The 16,004-nt window shown below is 40.7% G+C and overlaps 1 protein-coding gene across 1 annotated transcript in view; it reads right to left on the bottom strand.

Annotated features, from left to right (window-relative positions):
- Positions 1 to 9,696: 9,696 nt before the first annotated feature.
- The window catches only part of SLC35F1 (solute carrier family 35 member F1), a 202,676-nt gene continuing 196,368 nt past the window's right edge, over positions 9,697 to 16,004 (bottom strand). The window contains exon 8 of the mRNA XM_081856223.1: positions 9,697 to 15,692. Coding sequence (XP_081712349.1) covers positions 15,468 to 15,692 — 225 coding nt within the window. The 3' untranslated portion in view covers positions 9,697 to 15,467. The remainder of the gene's footprint in view (positions 15,693 to 16,004) is intronic.

Raw genomic sequence — 16,004 nt, 5'->3', positions numbered from 1 at the left:
ACAAGTGGTGCTGTGGTCTAAACCACTTGAATTTCATTGCTTTTAACATTATTTTATGTTAAAACAGTATTTCAGGATTTATGCTCCCTGCTCTGAATGATGTGGTAAATGAATTATTTAACTAATTAAATAAATAAATAAATAAATATATAAATGAATGAATGGGGTGAATATTCCAAATACTTAAGCACCAACAACAGGGTTCTCATCTCTTAGGATGTTTCCAGCCCTGTTTAACCAAACAAGTGTACTTATTCCTACCCCAACATCTTTCCTCATCCCAAATGGCCAAAGGGTTCCTGCTTGAATAATGAATTTGTTGTCCAGAACATAGAGGCACATTTGTTAGGATTACACAAGCTTTTCCTCATGGAATGCACTGGTGGAAGAATGTGAACATCTGTTAGAAAAAAAGAGTTATCTGAGAAGCCAGATTTCAGAACGAGGCTTTGCATGTGCAGCTGGGAGTGACTCCACCTTCACACCCTTTAGTCTGGTGGCATTCAATTTTGCGTGTGCGTATTTTATGATTTGCTTTTGGGCTCATGGAAGCTTCATTGCCATTGGTATACTTTTGGTCCTCAACTACAGTCACACAAAACCTATTTAACAAGATTTTACTGAGGAACTTAGGAAAGAAGTACTTGCTGTGTTTATTTAAAAAACATAAATGAATGAGCCCCATACACTGCATTCATTTTAGCTATAAAAATGAATTGGAATGCAAACAGGGGGACCACTCCTTGCTCACTGAATTATTTCCTTATTCATTTCTATTCAGATAAAAACTAGTGCAGAACAAGCCTGCACAGAAAAGTTACAGCGAGTTAGGAAGAGCCAAGTTGTTTAGGCTGTGTCTGTGTCTTTCAAAAATTGCCTATAAAATAGCTACCCTCTTCCCAAAATGTTTGGAATTTGACAGGTATAATGCTGTGCCTGAGAATGCCATGCCCATTTGTATGGAAAACACAAGCTACAGGCAGCAGAACACTAGTCTGTCTCCCTCTGAAGGCAATGGGATATGAAAAAGAAAGGGAATTATTAAAATGAGTGAACTAGTTCTGAATAAATAATGAAATCAATCAACTGCAATGAACTTAAAAACAAAATTAAAAGAGAAACAAAAAAACCCCTCCCCTTATATACATCTAGAAAGGAATGTGCAACAGCACAAGTGAGGATGCTTCTATCACAGTACTTTAGGCTTTCTGAGAAAACTATCATTAGTCTACAAGCCTCTCTCCTCCTGTAATGCCTTCCCTCTCTCTTAAGAAGTAGCTTGACTCAGGAGGGTCTGGTGCCAAAATCTGTACAGTTACTGGAGAACACAGCTTTAGCAGCCATTAAATAAAATTTAAAAATTATTCCATTTCTATCCCGCTCTTTCTCCCAAAGATCAGGGTAGCAGGTTTTTAAAATACAAAGGTTTTTAATGCTTTGTTCTGTTATTGATGCTGGAATATATCTAAACCACCATGGGCCCTTTTAAGAGGAAGGTTGGGGGTAACAAACAAAATAAAATTCTATTGCCTTGAGTGCCTGCTTCATTCTGAGCGCCTAGTTCATTCCGCTGCACCTGTGGAGACAGGGGAGGCCATTCCATCAGGAAGAGTGAAACAGCTGCCTCAGGCAGTGTGGCTGCTGGAGTGTGTGTGGAATGGTAGCCAGGTGCCATAGAAACAATGGTGTGCTGCATGTCCTGCCCTAAACTAGTCCGCCACTCTCAGCATTGAAGATTCGACTGCCTGTCTGGTTGACTTCTATACATGGAATGGGAGTCGGTGCCATCTTGTACTTAACATCAGGCACACAAAAAACGCTTTGGGTCAGCCCTTACCAGCTCATTTCCACCTGATGGGGAGATCTGGCCTTGCTTCTTATGAGTAATTCCCATCCACCCCCAGCTCTTCCAGCTGAGCAGAGGTTTCCAGGCACTATCCCTCCCCTCATGGCTTAGCTATCCTTACTTATCTTGTAAAAGCAGAACAGTTGCACACTTGGCATGGTATCCCAACAAGCAAGTCACAAGACTCTGGCACATAACCAGCCAAATGAGCTGATGATGCCATATTGGCACAATCATTCTATAATTCATCAACACCCAAGGCTGGGATGGTGGGGGGCGGGGCTCTATTAAACTAGAGTTTTAAGGAAGTCTAGACTCTCCTTGTGATTTAGATCCACACACAATCAGTGTTCTAAACAGAGCCTATATTCACAAATCAAACTCTTTATCTTCAGACCTTCCCTCAATGCATGGGCAGTGGAACAGCAACACTAGCAGGGGCATGACACTCGGGGTAAGGCCAACAAACTTCATTCTTTTCCTCCAAGACTTCATGGGGAATGCTCTAATAGGGCTTATGTCCATTTTGAAAGAAATGGCATTGCATTACTGTTCTTTTCCATGCAGTGGCTTGTTTCCAATGTTGCCACTTCCACTTGTGCAATGGAACCCCTCCCCCCTCTGCTGCAGGCCCCCTCCTGCACCCACAGAATCTGCTTCAGGGGGTTGGGGGGATCTCTAGAGCAGAGTTTGTGAGTGCAAGGCGAGGAAGGGAAGCCCCCTTGCACAAGCAGAATTTCACTTGTGCAACATTGGAGACAACTCAGTGCTTCTTTGCACTGATCACTGCCCAAAATTACTGTCCCATTTCTATAAAAATAGAATAGTAGGATTTCCAAAATTTTGACAGGTCAGATTTGCATTATCATGCCAACAGATGTCTCAACCTAGCAACAAAAAGCCAGAAAGCAATCTCCCATTTACTTCCATCTGCTGCATTAACACCATTACTCCTACATTTTAAACTTTGCATTCAAAGAGGTTGAGCTATATTTTCAGTTACAACGAGAAAAGCCCAGAATGTAACACAACGGATTAAGGTTTTGAAAACAGTTGTGAGAAATGACATTTAAAAATCCAGCTTAATCGTTTTCTGTTTGCTTGCTATGTTAGTTCAACAATGACATTCAGAGTGGCCCTAGCTATTAATTTTATTAAAAGACTTGAGACATATTTAAGCCTTCATCTGAATTTCCACTAAAATCAGCAATGGCCACTGGGCAACCAATCATTCTATTCACAAGCTTCTTAAGAGATAAATCCTCTGCTTGAATAATCTCAAATGAAAAACTAAGTCCTACATTTGTTGGCAATCTACGTTTTCACTGAAGGACATGGGCTAATGTACTCACCATTAGAAAAATGAAACACACAGCCCTACTCAGATATGTAATCCACAGGGGGAGAGAACATTTGTGATGCAAATCGGTTTCCTTAAACAATTAAATGGTCTTTTGTTGAACTTCTATGGATGCAATTATAACTTCTCACAGAGACAAGAAGAATTGACAAAATGAAAATGCATTTTCATTATGTATTCATTGCATACAAAATATTGTGTGGGGGAAGAAAACCCTTATTTTATTTTTTTAAGACAGAAAATAATTGCAGAAAGTTTGAGCTGATTCTACGGCAAGAAAAGCTCCATCTGTTAAAAAAGTTGCATTTACAGAATAAATATATATTGAGTAATAAAATCAGGCTCCAGAATTCCATCAGACTGCACCATCTTGATCCTAAGAAATGAAACCCAAAATGGAAATTTGTAGAGGAAGGGATTGAGACAATGGATATCATTAGATTTTACTGGCCAAAACTGGGGGAGGGGTAGAATCTTGGAGGTTTTTTTGGTTCAATCAATAAAAGTCTAAAAATGAGACATCTATAATAGGTTGAGAATATGTTACTATCAAGTTGGAAAAAGGAAGACCAACAGCCCTAGTTTTTGAGTTCTTGGAAAGACAAACTCTGTGATGGAATTGTCTACAAACAGTTGATGCTCACATCACATCCATCTAACGCAAAGAAGATTCCATTAACATTAATATGTCAGCTTCCAGTCAGTCACTGAAAATGGTTACCATATGATACGGGTCCTTAGAATCATAAACCGCAGAAGGCCAGCAGCCCTGACAATTTTTCTTGGCTACCTTTCAGGGGGAGGAGGAAGTGCTTGCTCTGAGCTTGTCATCTGCAAAACAGGTTCTCAATTTTAAGTTGAACCTGCATTCCTACAAACAATTAGTGATTCTCAAACCATAAAGAAGTCACGAGACTATCCTCAAAAATACAGTTTGAGCACTGAGATGTAACTGGTATCATTAACTGTATTGCCTAATTGTGATTTTATTGGGCTGTAAAAAAGCCCAAAGAATATTTGAGATGTGATATGCAATGATGTGTGTCTGCTTAATTTTCTCATTAGACATTCTAGAGAAGGCCAAATGAAAAGTACAACGTGTATAAAACTACTAGCAGTAAATAAAACCAGTCCAAACTGTTTACACAATAGGGAGAAAGGAGGAAAGATCTACACTCTACATTGTCATCTACTGCACTCATAAATATTCAAGTAGTTAACAGTGATACAGCTACATTTACAAATGGCAACCAATAGGTTCAGGTTGGTGTAATCCGAAGCAGGCTGTCTTAATGTGCAGGGCAAAAATGATGCACACTGGGACAAAATTATATATAACACATATATCGATGAAGTCTATACTGTGTGTAACAGGGATTTGGACTCCCTGTGGAAAATTCACTGAAGAGATCAACTCAACAGATTGCAGCAGTACAAAGGGCCCATTCAATGTTAGCAATTTTCAGGAAAGGAGTTAAAGATAAAATGCCATAATATCATAATGCCATTATGTAAATCCTTGGTGCAGACACATTTAGAATATTATGTGCTGGAAAACATACAAGAAAGGGAAAACGAAAACAATCCTAGAAGATGGGACACTTCCCAATGAACAAGATTTTTAGTTGATGGGAGAAATTGTTTTGAAGAGAGAAATGAAAATCTGGATAGAGGATATATTTTTGCTCACTCATAACAGAACTCAGCACCACTGAGTGGCATTAGATTCAAAGCAGGCAAAAGAAAATAAGTTTATACAGCACAAGGATTAACTTGTGGAATTCACTGCTAGAAGATATGGGGATCAACACTTGTTTAGATGGCTTTTAAAAATCAGGTTAGGGTTTTTAGTAGTTATTTGCCACAATAGCTTAAAATGCTCTCTTTTCTCAGATGCAAGGGACAAATGAAAATGTAGCTCAGCAAACTGCATCTCCCATTACTTGAATATGCAATGCACAAACCTTCTGTGGATCTTTAGGCAAAAAATCAAAATCAGCACACTGTCTCCGGAAAGCTAGTTCTGTTGAACAAACACTTAGTAGGGTGATCATGGTCACCTACACTTAACAGAACACCAGCAACCCTTTTTGCTTTTGAATAATCATAAAGGACAGTCCCTCACAGAGTGTGTTGTAGCAGTCTAGACTTGAGATTATGAAAACGTAAAGGAGGGTTGCTGGGCTTGAATCTGAGTCGCAGCCATCTCACCAGAGTTACTCTATCAACACAACTTCAGGCTGCCTTTCTTCATGACTGCCTTGCAGTAATGCCCTTGTGACATACAAATTGGCCGGGGGGTGATGGGAGTTGGAATCCAACTATATCTGGAGGGCCTAAGGTTCCCTACTACTGATCTAGTCAATATACGCTCAACATAATTAAAACCCCATTGAAGAAAGTGGCACTGATTTTTGCAGTAAATGTGCATGGGGGTACAGGGTGTATTTCTCCCTTGAAAGCTTTTCCTTGGCCTGTTTAATTGAATAGGAATATTGACATAAGGGAAAGTGCAGCTAATCAGAATCTGACTGCCTTTAATAGAATCAAGCTGTCACCCCTTTCATAAACTGTCTTTTCTTTTTTCTTCCGTTGCTTTTTAAGTAATGTTGGCAAAAGTCAGGAGTCTGAGACATAAAACAGATACAGCACCAGTCAGCGCATGTGTGACCTATTTTAGCTTCTAAAAATGTATTTAATGCCAAAAGCTACATTAGAGAATTGAAACAAAAGCTAACCCATGTGCCACATAATAAGACACTTTTGATTATTCTCGTGTTTAGTCTCAACTTTCCATCCCCATGATAATTTCATTTGGGAAAAGGGTATTTTAAAGAGCATGCAAATTTGATTGCTAGTTGGATGGAAAAATTGACAAGAAGCCAGGCCTGTGTGGTCTTTGGAGGAGCAGCAGGGCTGGGTTAAACAAGCAAAGCCCATTAGGAACTGATCCACTGCCACAGATGAGATTTGCTAGCATTCCACACCTGTAAATCTCAGCTCCTCAACCTAGCATGAGCGTGATTCTGTTCCCTGCACGTTTGTCATAGGAAACTAAATAATTATCATATCACTCAGGGAAACTCACTAGACACTTATGATCCACCTTCATTTCTTGCAACAGTTTGAGCAGAAACAACTGATCTCTAACAAACACTTCTGTTTTGCTCCCACCCACCCATGAATGAAGGGTGGGGAAGGGACTCAAGAATTTCATCAGCTTCTTCTTCCTGAAAAGTAACAAGTCACCAGGAACTATTAGCTCTGCAGGATTAGCTCTCTGCTGGTGGTGCACTGTAGTTTATATGGTGTGCAATAACTGGGAATTGTGCAGTTATGCATATGTTGGATAGTCCTACTTTTGGGGAAGGCATTTGAATAAGATTGACTTTGTTCCTTACCAACACTGTGTTTTTGATGCTAAAGGGTGCGTTGAGGAGGGCCAATCACCAAAGGGACATAGTGTATATTGGATGGGCAGGCCTCAGGCTTGTGGAGTCAATTTTATTTTACACTAGAACCCCAAGATTCACCAAGAGAAGACACTTAGAATTAAATAACATGGTGTTTCCAAGCAACTACCCAGTAATTTGTTCTGAGTACCCGAATGGAACTGAGCTCACAGTCATTCCAGACATAAATCCACATTTGATTATCCCAGGCTTTATTGATTTTAGCAGTATAATTGTGGGGGGGGGGGAGTCACTGCTGCTATTGTTAAACAGCTGGGAGTCAGAAATAATTGTAAATCAACTGCAAGTCACCTAGATCTCTACCAGTAGATCCAGATCTATTTCTGCTGCCCATACCCAAGTAGCTCAGCTGGATAAAAACCATATGCTGAAATGTGGTGCATTTCAGCCAATGTAGGACTCCAAGATCAATGACCTACGAGTTTTCTTGTGTCAAGCAGGGGCACCAGCTCATGGGGGCTGAACTGTTTTGGGGCCCTCAGAATCCTTTGCATTCAGAGAGCACTTTATTCAGTTTTCCTTATGTTTCCTTACCTGATACATTTCCTTGTTTCATGGGATCTTTCATACAACGGAAAAGCCACTCTTGGAAAATTAGCCGTATCTAGCAGAGGTTTAGAGCTCACTTCTGTGTTCTTTGTATCCAGAAAAAGTCAGTTTGCAACCTGGTTAACTGGGGAAATTATGAGAATTTTGAGCTGTCATTTCAGATGACACACTTTGAGGTAGTAATTCAGCTCTTTCTCGCCACTTAAAATTTAGTGCAACGTGATGGTCTATCAATTAAAAAGGGCCACAGTTCCCTAATGTTCCAGTTAATGTAGTATAAAAAGAATGTTAGAATCCAGGATAAACATGCTAGCTAGCATTGTAACCAGGAAAACTAACACTATAATCCGAATGCACCCAAAATGTGACTAAATGAGGCATGACTCTTCTCAGCTACTGCTAATTTTGGAGGTGGGCTTCAATTATTCAAGCACTGCCCAGGGTTGCATGTGTGATTAAAATATGTAACAACTGAACCATTTTAATTTTTCAAAGAGCAAACAAAAAGATGGCAGCATTCTTCTGCCTGATACTATTCATGTACAAATTATTCTGAGAAAAGATACATTTATAGATTACTTCCAGGGAACCTTTATATTTAGGCTGACAAAGGCACTCAGGTAAATTCTAGCTGAAAGTGGCAGGAGAATATTGTTAGTGCTATAAAGATAGGAAAATTTATCCAATTGAAACCCTGAACCTCCAATCCTCTATGGGGGGGGGGGATTATTTACTTCTCCATTTTGTTGCCTTACCATCAACTGAGTGATACATTTGGATACAACCCATAACTAACAGGTGATCATCCAAACCATACATTTAAAATACTCTTATCCCCCTTTAACAAAGAATCCTGGAAACTGAAGTTTTTTTAACAGAACTGGGAATTTTAACTCTGTTACAAACTACAGTCTAGGAATTAATAATAATTATTTGCCCTTTACCAGCAGATCCCAGGGTGAGTTGCAACAATTAAAAATTAAAAACAGTTAAAACAGATTGCAATTACATGAAAAGGCTTGGCCTTGAAAACACACATCTCAGGTGGCAGAGTAAAATGGTGTATCTTCAGCATTTGCCAATATCAAACAGAAATAGGTTCACCTATTTTGTTCTACCAAGTTCTACCAAGCAACATGATTCCGTTGTTCATTTTCCCTTTCAATATGCATTCACAGCAAGATCCTGCGAGATACAGTTTATGTGGGATAATTGTGCAATGCACGTGCAATCTGTCTCCAATGTATTGGTGTGTGTTTATTTTTTTATGCGTATACAAGTGGTCTGTTGTTTTCCGCATTCTCTCACTCAACGTTGCTTAGAACAGATCCAAAGGGAAAGTTAACTTTAAATGCTTTGCAAAGGGCATGTTCACTTGCATTCCTGCCTTTCACCAGGAAAGAAATGGATGGAAATTAACTGAAATAACTCCTGCTGCTGATTCCTTTTATCAGAGATTATTTGAAGTGGTAATGTCCAGTGGTTGTTTTTCAAACTTTCTGCCTTAGCAGACATTGAAACAGCCTTTGCTTTACACTGTCCATTTTAAACCAATGAAACAAAGAGCTGTACATAACAAATTTCAAAGCCACCCCCTTCCTGCCCCCCAAAATAAAGTCCAATAAATCATACATATCTGGATATACTTGGCAGTTGTATTTTAGCATTTCCAAAAGTTGCATAAAATAAAATATCAATAGGAACACACTATTATTCCTTATTTTATGATGTCTTTCACCTGCTGTAAGCTACACAGAACAGATATGGAAGATCGGTTTCCCCCCAATGGCTTTCATGAAGAAGCCCACAAATACTGGCCTGATAACCAGTTTTTCCAAATTACCTGGATTGAGATAGGTAGGTTCCAGCTGGGGGTGGAGGGAGGAGTCCATTACTGAAGCTAAATAAAACCATATAGGCCTTTGAGGAAGATACAAAATTATTATGACCTTTTCCAGTAACCCCAGGAAATATCAGCTAATCAACAAAATGGCAGAATGTTTTGGTCGGTTTTCTTTGTTCTTCCATGTAGCAATTCCCCAGAGCAGTTGCCAGCAGCCTTGCACTGCAGGCTTGGAGACGAAGAGGAGACCCACATCCTGTTCTGCATTTCCTGCTGGGGTAGAACGTCAACCTGTTGCAAAGTGTTGCGCAGCAAAACCAACAGCTCCCCCTAATGGCCATGAGTGCACATTGCACCTAGATTAATTGTGTATTAGGAACACTTGAGTCTCTGGGAGGTTAAAAAATATGAAAATATCGTGAGGGCTACCAAAGAAGCACACATGAGACGAAAGACAGAGAAACAGAAAAGCTATGAGGAATTAACATCTCGACCTCCAGAGGAAGAAAACAGACAGATTTGGAGGAAGCCCCTCCCTTGAAGGAAAAAAATAACAAAAAAATGTCCCATTGATTCAGAGTGCCCTCTTGAACCGGATTCAGAACAAATACAAACTTGGCTTACATAAAGGATGTATTTCTTTATTTGAAAACATTATACAGGCATTACATTGCCACAGCCAGTCCATGTTGGAGCATGCAAATATCAAAACAGAAGAGAATTTGTTCAACTTCTCTGAACATTGTTGTTGGACATTGTTTCGCTTTTGTGTTTTTTTGGTTCTTACTTCCATTTGTAAGTGTCAAAATTAGTGTGCTTTATTATGGCATTTAACAATTAAAATCCTACCCATGGGGTAAAATTTGTATTTATAGCTAGCTCAAGAATACTAAATTGGTTGGTTTTTGTTTGTTTGTTTTTTGAAAAAAAGAGAGGAAATACTACACACTTGTCAAAAATGTTAATGGCACAAGTTAGCAATATCTAAACTATACATTGAAACATCTTCATCTGACACAGTGGTGCAAAATGTTAATTGCTTGGTCTGCTGTGGTTGGTGATTGTGTCCTTTAAGTCTGTGCATGGAAGAAAAGCCAAGCTGTCCACTAGTTTTCATTCAGTATCTTGCCAATACCCATCCAGCACCAACAGGACTTGTATTCCAGGAATTGGCCTATACAGTACTTGTGAAGTGATTGTTTTTAAGCTGGTGGTGTAGCTACTTGCTGGACAGAAAGACCTTTGCTGGTGTCCACTGCAACTCTTGGAATGGTAGGAAATGAAACTATTTTTTTAAAAAGTAACTTTCTCTGATGGGATGGGCCTCATTTTTAATTATATAATGTTTATAAATTTATACCAGTGTTTCCTTTTTTCTCCCCAATGTTCTTTAATCAGATACAGAGAAAAAAAAATGTTCTAGTATTGGACAGTATCGACTGGGAATGGCTCATTGCTTAGTAGTAGTACATACAAATTGCACGCAGAAGGTGCTGGGTTCAAAGCACAGCAACTCCAAGTAAAGGAGGTCAGCAAGGCTGGTGGACTTTGCCTGAGACCCTGGAGAGTTGCTACCGGAGAAGACAATATTGGGCTCAACGGTATAATGATCTGACTCAGAATAAGGCAGTTTCATAAGTTATGATGTTTCAGTGACATGTGCAAGAACACAGTTTGGCTAACTGAACAGTGCATTTCTGAATATTCCCACTTCCCTCCATACAGTGGAATAATTTGAATTATTCTAGAAAAATAGCTTCAGGTGGTGAGTTTCTAGCCATCTATAGACTGCAAAGCCTAGTTCTGGTAAATATTCTCATCAGAGAGCTGATAGATGCCTTCCATATGGTTTGTTTCTACTGAGACTTAAATCTACAAATTAGTGTCATAAAAATGAAATGGGGAAAAAAACCCATCTACAAGAACATTTGGCTTACAAAATAAATACTAAAAAATAAAAGTCCTCAGATACAAGGAAGCAAAATGAATGTTTAAGCAGGAAACAAACACATAAATTCTTCAAGAAATTGTTATGTCGAACATGAGACAACAGATTCAGAGAAAGGTATTTAATTGGTATAAAAGGTAGCAAAAGCAATGTGGGGAGATGGTGATGGCCACCAGTAGACTTCTGATTTGAAACCTGAGAGAACAATTAAGGCTCCACACCTGAACACACCTGCACGCATCCAAGCCCTGTTCTTTGATGCACCTAAGTATGTTCAGAATCGAACCCTGTATTTGTAAAGACTGGCTTGAACAGAAGAGAGAATCCAATACTGAAGCTTAAACAAAGCACAAACTTAAGGATATAAGCAATATTTAAGCAATGCCTAGGCCTTGTGTAGACTTTCAGGAAAGACATTCATGCTAAATGTGCAAATGATCACCTATTAAAACACCCCAGTCCTAAGCAAATGACGAGAAAGTTAATTTCATATAATTGTTTTATACATGGGAGGCCAGTCCTTTAAAATACAACTTGGAGGACCCTTGGCACTGCAGTGAATTTTGCCACTTAACACGTGCGGGTTTTTTTGGGGGGGGGGGGGTTTGTAAAATTGAAGAAGACTGCTGGTGGATGCAAGGCAGAAATTACCGGTTTTGCCACAGAATGAATTAGTCATATAAATGGCTCTGACTTATTAGTTTGGCCTGAAGCAGCCCCATTTTCACACTGCTGCATTTTTCATGCATGTAAAAATTTACTAGTGAACGTGTAGGCAAAGGCCTGATTGCAGCACTGTTGCCCACTGCCAATGGTCCTAATCCAGACATCACTCCCTGTGGGTTCTTCTGTGTGCAGGTATCCAGTAAACTTTACTCCATGGAATCACATTACTCCTACACAGGATAAGGGAGCGGACACCTTCCTCTCTCCATCTCTCACTGAGGTTATGAACGCATTCCTTCAGGTCAATGCCATGTGCCACACCAGTTTTCTGCATGCAACATTAGTTGCACACAGGGTCTTCCTGCACACAAGCATCCCTGAGTAATCATTTTCTTAGCAGAAATCCTTCTTCTTTCATAGTGACAATTTTTCTTCTTCTTTAGTTTTCTCACAGGAATAATATTTTTGGGCCCATAACACCCCTCCCCAAATGCCAATCTATTCCCCAAAGGCCAATTCTTGTCAGAAGACTAGATTTCAGCCCACAAGGTTTCTACATACAGAAATGGTTTGTGTGGTTTGCGTCAAATGTGCTGCAAACCCTGCTAAGAATCTAAGAAAGTGTTTCCTTGGCACTCCCCAGCTCATTTGGGAAACATCCAATTACTTTGAAGTCTCATATCTTTACTCTCATTCCCTTGAGGTAGGTAAAATAGCGTTTTCTCACGGTCACCAGTGAGGAGGCGAAGCTATAACTGAAGTTATTTGACTCTTCCATTGTAAGGAAATCTCTTGAAACACTTTCCTATTACTCAGGCACAGCTACCTTTCCTGTCTCTCAAAGAGAGAGAGCTCTAGATAAATCAATGACTCTTTTGTTTTCAGCCGAAAACAAGCACGCAAATCAAGGTGAGCCAAATGAAATTTGCAGCAGTTTTGGCTTCATGCAGAAAGGTAGGAGGTTGTTCTGACTTTGCACTTGTCACAAGACGAATGAGGATCTTGCTGCCCTTTTCCCTTATAAATACAGCAGTCCAACTTCAGCAACCTTTGGGAGGACTAAAGTCCATGTGCTGGACTGGGAGCTGTGCCATCCTGGGAGCTGGTGCAACACTGGCATGCCAACCACTCCTCTTGTGTGACTTTGGGGTGTCTACATCACCAGAGCGGCATGGGAAGCAGCAGTTCCCTTTCTACTGTGGGATGAAAAGGAGTAACAATTGCCTTTAAAAAAGCAAATATGGACCATGTTAAACTAAATCATTGTACTAGTGGAAGCCACTGCAAAGAGTCCTGCTTCCCCCTCTCTCCTCCTGCTCCTGAGTGTCTTATGCCACCTGCTCTGAAGTTGGGGGAACCTCCAGGACAGATTTAAGGGACATACAGGGAGAGGACAGGGGAGAAGGTTCCACCGCAGAAGAAGAATCCTTATGCTGCTAGAACCTTAGTGGTAGTGCCCTGTTGAATACAACCCTATGTATATGGAGCCAAATATGTATTTGACCAGAAAACAACTGGCAGAGAACTGATCAAGTACTTCCTTTCCCCACTCCTGCTCCCATGATTACACCGAGATATTCTGAGCCTGATTTACTTCCCCCTTCAAATAACTAGTTCATTTTCACTTGGTTATGTATCTTTGTATAAACTGTGTAGCTTGGGCCACATACAGGGATTCCAAACACACGGGCATCTTCTAGCATCAACAACTTGATATGCAGGCAAAGGTGCAGTGCATACAAATATTTTTAGCTTGAAAACTTGAGAATATTTTATTCCAAGTCCCAGTTAAATCCAGGTGAATGGATTTTAAAAATCCACAAACAGCAGACCAAGAGTTTGAAGAAATATGAATAGCCTCCACGAGGGTGCCTCCATCAGAAATGTGGAGTGAAGCGCAAGGCCTAGGAACATGCAGAGTTCGCAACACTGCCTGAGCCACCTCCATCTGGCCTTGTGTTCGCCTTGAATGCAGAGAAGTCTATAAAACTGTGCTCCCATTCTTTCTCCCCTTAGCCAGAAGACCCACAATAAATAATTAAAAAATAGAAAAAGGTACTTTCTTAGGACAGATTCAGTTTTCAAAGAGTAAGAAATGGGGATAGTTTCATTTTGTTAGTCTGCAAGATTAAGACACTGAAGAGGAAATACAATTTCCTTCTCACTGAATGGAAGACCTCAGCTACCAGTAAGGCGATTGTAAAAAATTTAAAAAGGTCAACGTCTCACTACTTCGCAATTGCAAGTACTTCTTTAAAAAGGGCAAAAATGTTTGTTTTTGACCTATTCCTAGAATAGAGATGGATATTGATAGTTGTCCATCCCCTGGCTTCCCAGAACACGTGATTCTTTAGAGGGTGGGCAACCAGGTAGCTAAGACAGCTGAATGAACAAAACGGCACTGGGGTATAGAGGCGCTGTGATTAACCTGCCCTTTCCTGCACAGAACCAAGGTCATTGGAGAACAGCTGAAGGTGTTTGCGTGCAAGTGGGCCTACTGTACAACTGTGGCTTTGCTGAAACATTATATAACCCCTGGCAAAGCAACCTCCAAGAGGTGCAGAAAGATGCCTTTGTTCATTACAGAATCTCATCTTGCATTCTGAACATGTTGTTTTGAGTGACTCAAGTCTTTCTTTCTTGCATTAGCTGCGAATTACCAAAGCCAACACTTTTTATAACCCCTAACACTACAGTCCCTTTTCACTAGGGATGGGCCATTGCATTTCCACTCACCCTAAAAGTGCTAAGGGTTTCCCCCACCCAAGTGTTCCAATCAAACACCCAAAGCCCTGCAGAGCACCTGTCACCTACACCTCTCCCCCAAGGCAACCCTTGTTCCCACCCTGAAAAAGAAAGGAAGTAGGAAAATGGTGGGAGTTCCCATTTATGCACAGAACAAGGCCTTTTCTTTCCAGAGACCTGGGACTTGTTTACAACACTCAGGATTCCTGGTGAGAACTGCTGCCCAGCCTAATCTTTACCCCTTGGGAGGAGCTGATGTGCAGAGGAACTTTTTCTGCTAGGGATCCTGGGATTTTGTAGTCAAGTGCTCTGCATGTTGACGGGAACACCCGCCACTGGTACCTCCTAATCACACCTTCTTCCTCAAGGGAGAGTTTTTGTTCGTCTGTATTTTGCCTTGGGGAAGAGTGGGGAGGTGGTAAAGGTGGGCACACCAGGAGTATTGGCAGAACTGAGGTAGAGGGTCTGTTCACAGCAGGCAATCCAGAATTTGAACAGTGCAGCCTGCACCCTGGTTTGAATTCCTACCCCACCCTGCTTTTCACATCAGCTCATCTGCTGAAGGACCCCTTGCTAGAAAGCTCCAGCACATTGCATCACATTCTTGGGAGATGTTCTACGGTGCATACTCAGTTCAGGTATGGCACTGGCCAGGCCAATCAGACCTCCCTGTTGCTGCCCATGACCTGAGTGTGCACCCTTGAACATACCTGCTGTGGACACCCCAAGGGTAACTTGGCAGTAGGCAAGCCCTCCTGCAAGAAAGTTGCCCACCATTGCTGAACTTTTCATTAAGGAGCCCTGATAAGTATGTGAGGAGCCCCAGCTTGAAAAGCACTGCCCTACACAAAAGACTGAGAGTTACTGCTCTTGGCTATACACACACAGAAACAATATAGTTTGTATTTTTAATAAGCCTTCCCTATTTGCTACCTTGCAGCCCACCTGAGTAACTGCATCCGGTAAATACCTTTCTCTATGAATGATACAGAGATAATGGAGATACAAACTCCACTGAGGGTGGCAAGGGCCTGAGATTAGGCGACTCGGACGTGAGGTTCTTCTTCCGTTTCCTGGCCTAGGCTGGTGTATGTTACTGATGGTTCCAGCTGCCCAGAGGCTGGCAAGTCTACAACAGGACCCGAAGGGTTTCGAAACTGCTTGTACACCCGTGGGTCTTGGGCAACATATGTGGATGTTGAGGAGTACAGCACCAGCCCCACAAGGATTGTGAAGAACGACAGAAGATATAGTCCTGAAAACTAAACAGAAATAAGTTGGTAAGAGGCATGCTAGTTAAACAATACAATATGAAAGATTACAGAAAGCAAAATGCAGACATGGCCTGTGTTCAGGAAATCTTTCCTCTCCAAAGCAGTTTTTACTTTTAAATAGGACACTTACTTGTCAAATGAGAATTCAGTACCAAAGATAAATTATGCAAGTCAGTACAATGCACACTTGCTTATTAGACTTTTGCAAAAAAAAAAAAATGTTCTGAGGCTTTGCAAAAATCTAGAATTTCTTGCCAAGAAACACAATGTGGTGGAAGAAAAATAGAAGCTGTTAAGTGA

Source organism: Podarcis erhardii, assembly GCF_964252035.2.
Source record: "Podarcis erhardii genome assembly, chromosome: 3".
NCBI classification, from domain to species: domain Eukaryota; kingdom Metazoa; phylum Chordata; class Lepidosauria; order Squamata; family Lacertidae; genus Podarcis; species Podarcis erhardii.
This window is presented reverse-complemented; position numbering and strand designations above follow the sequence as displayed.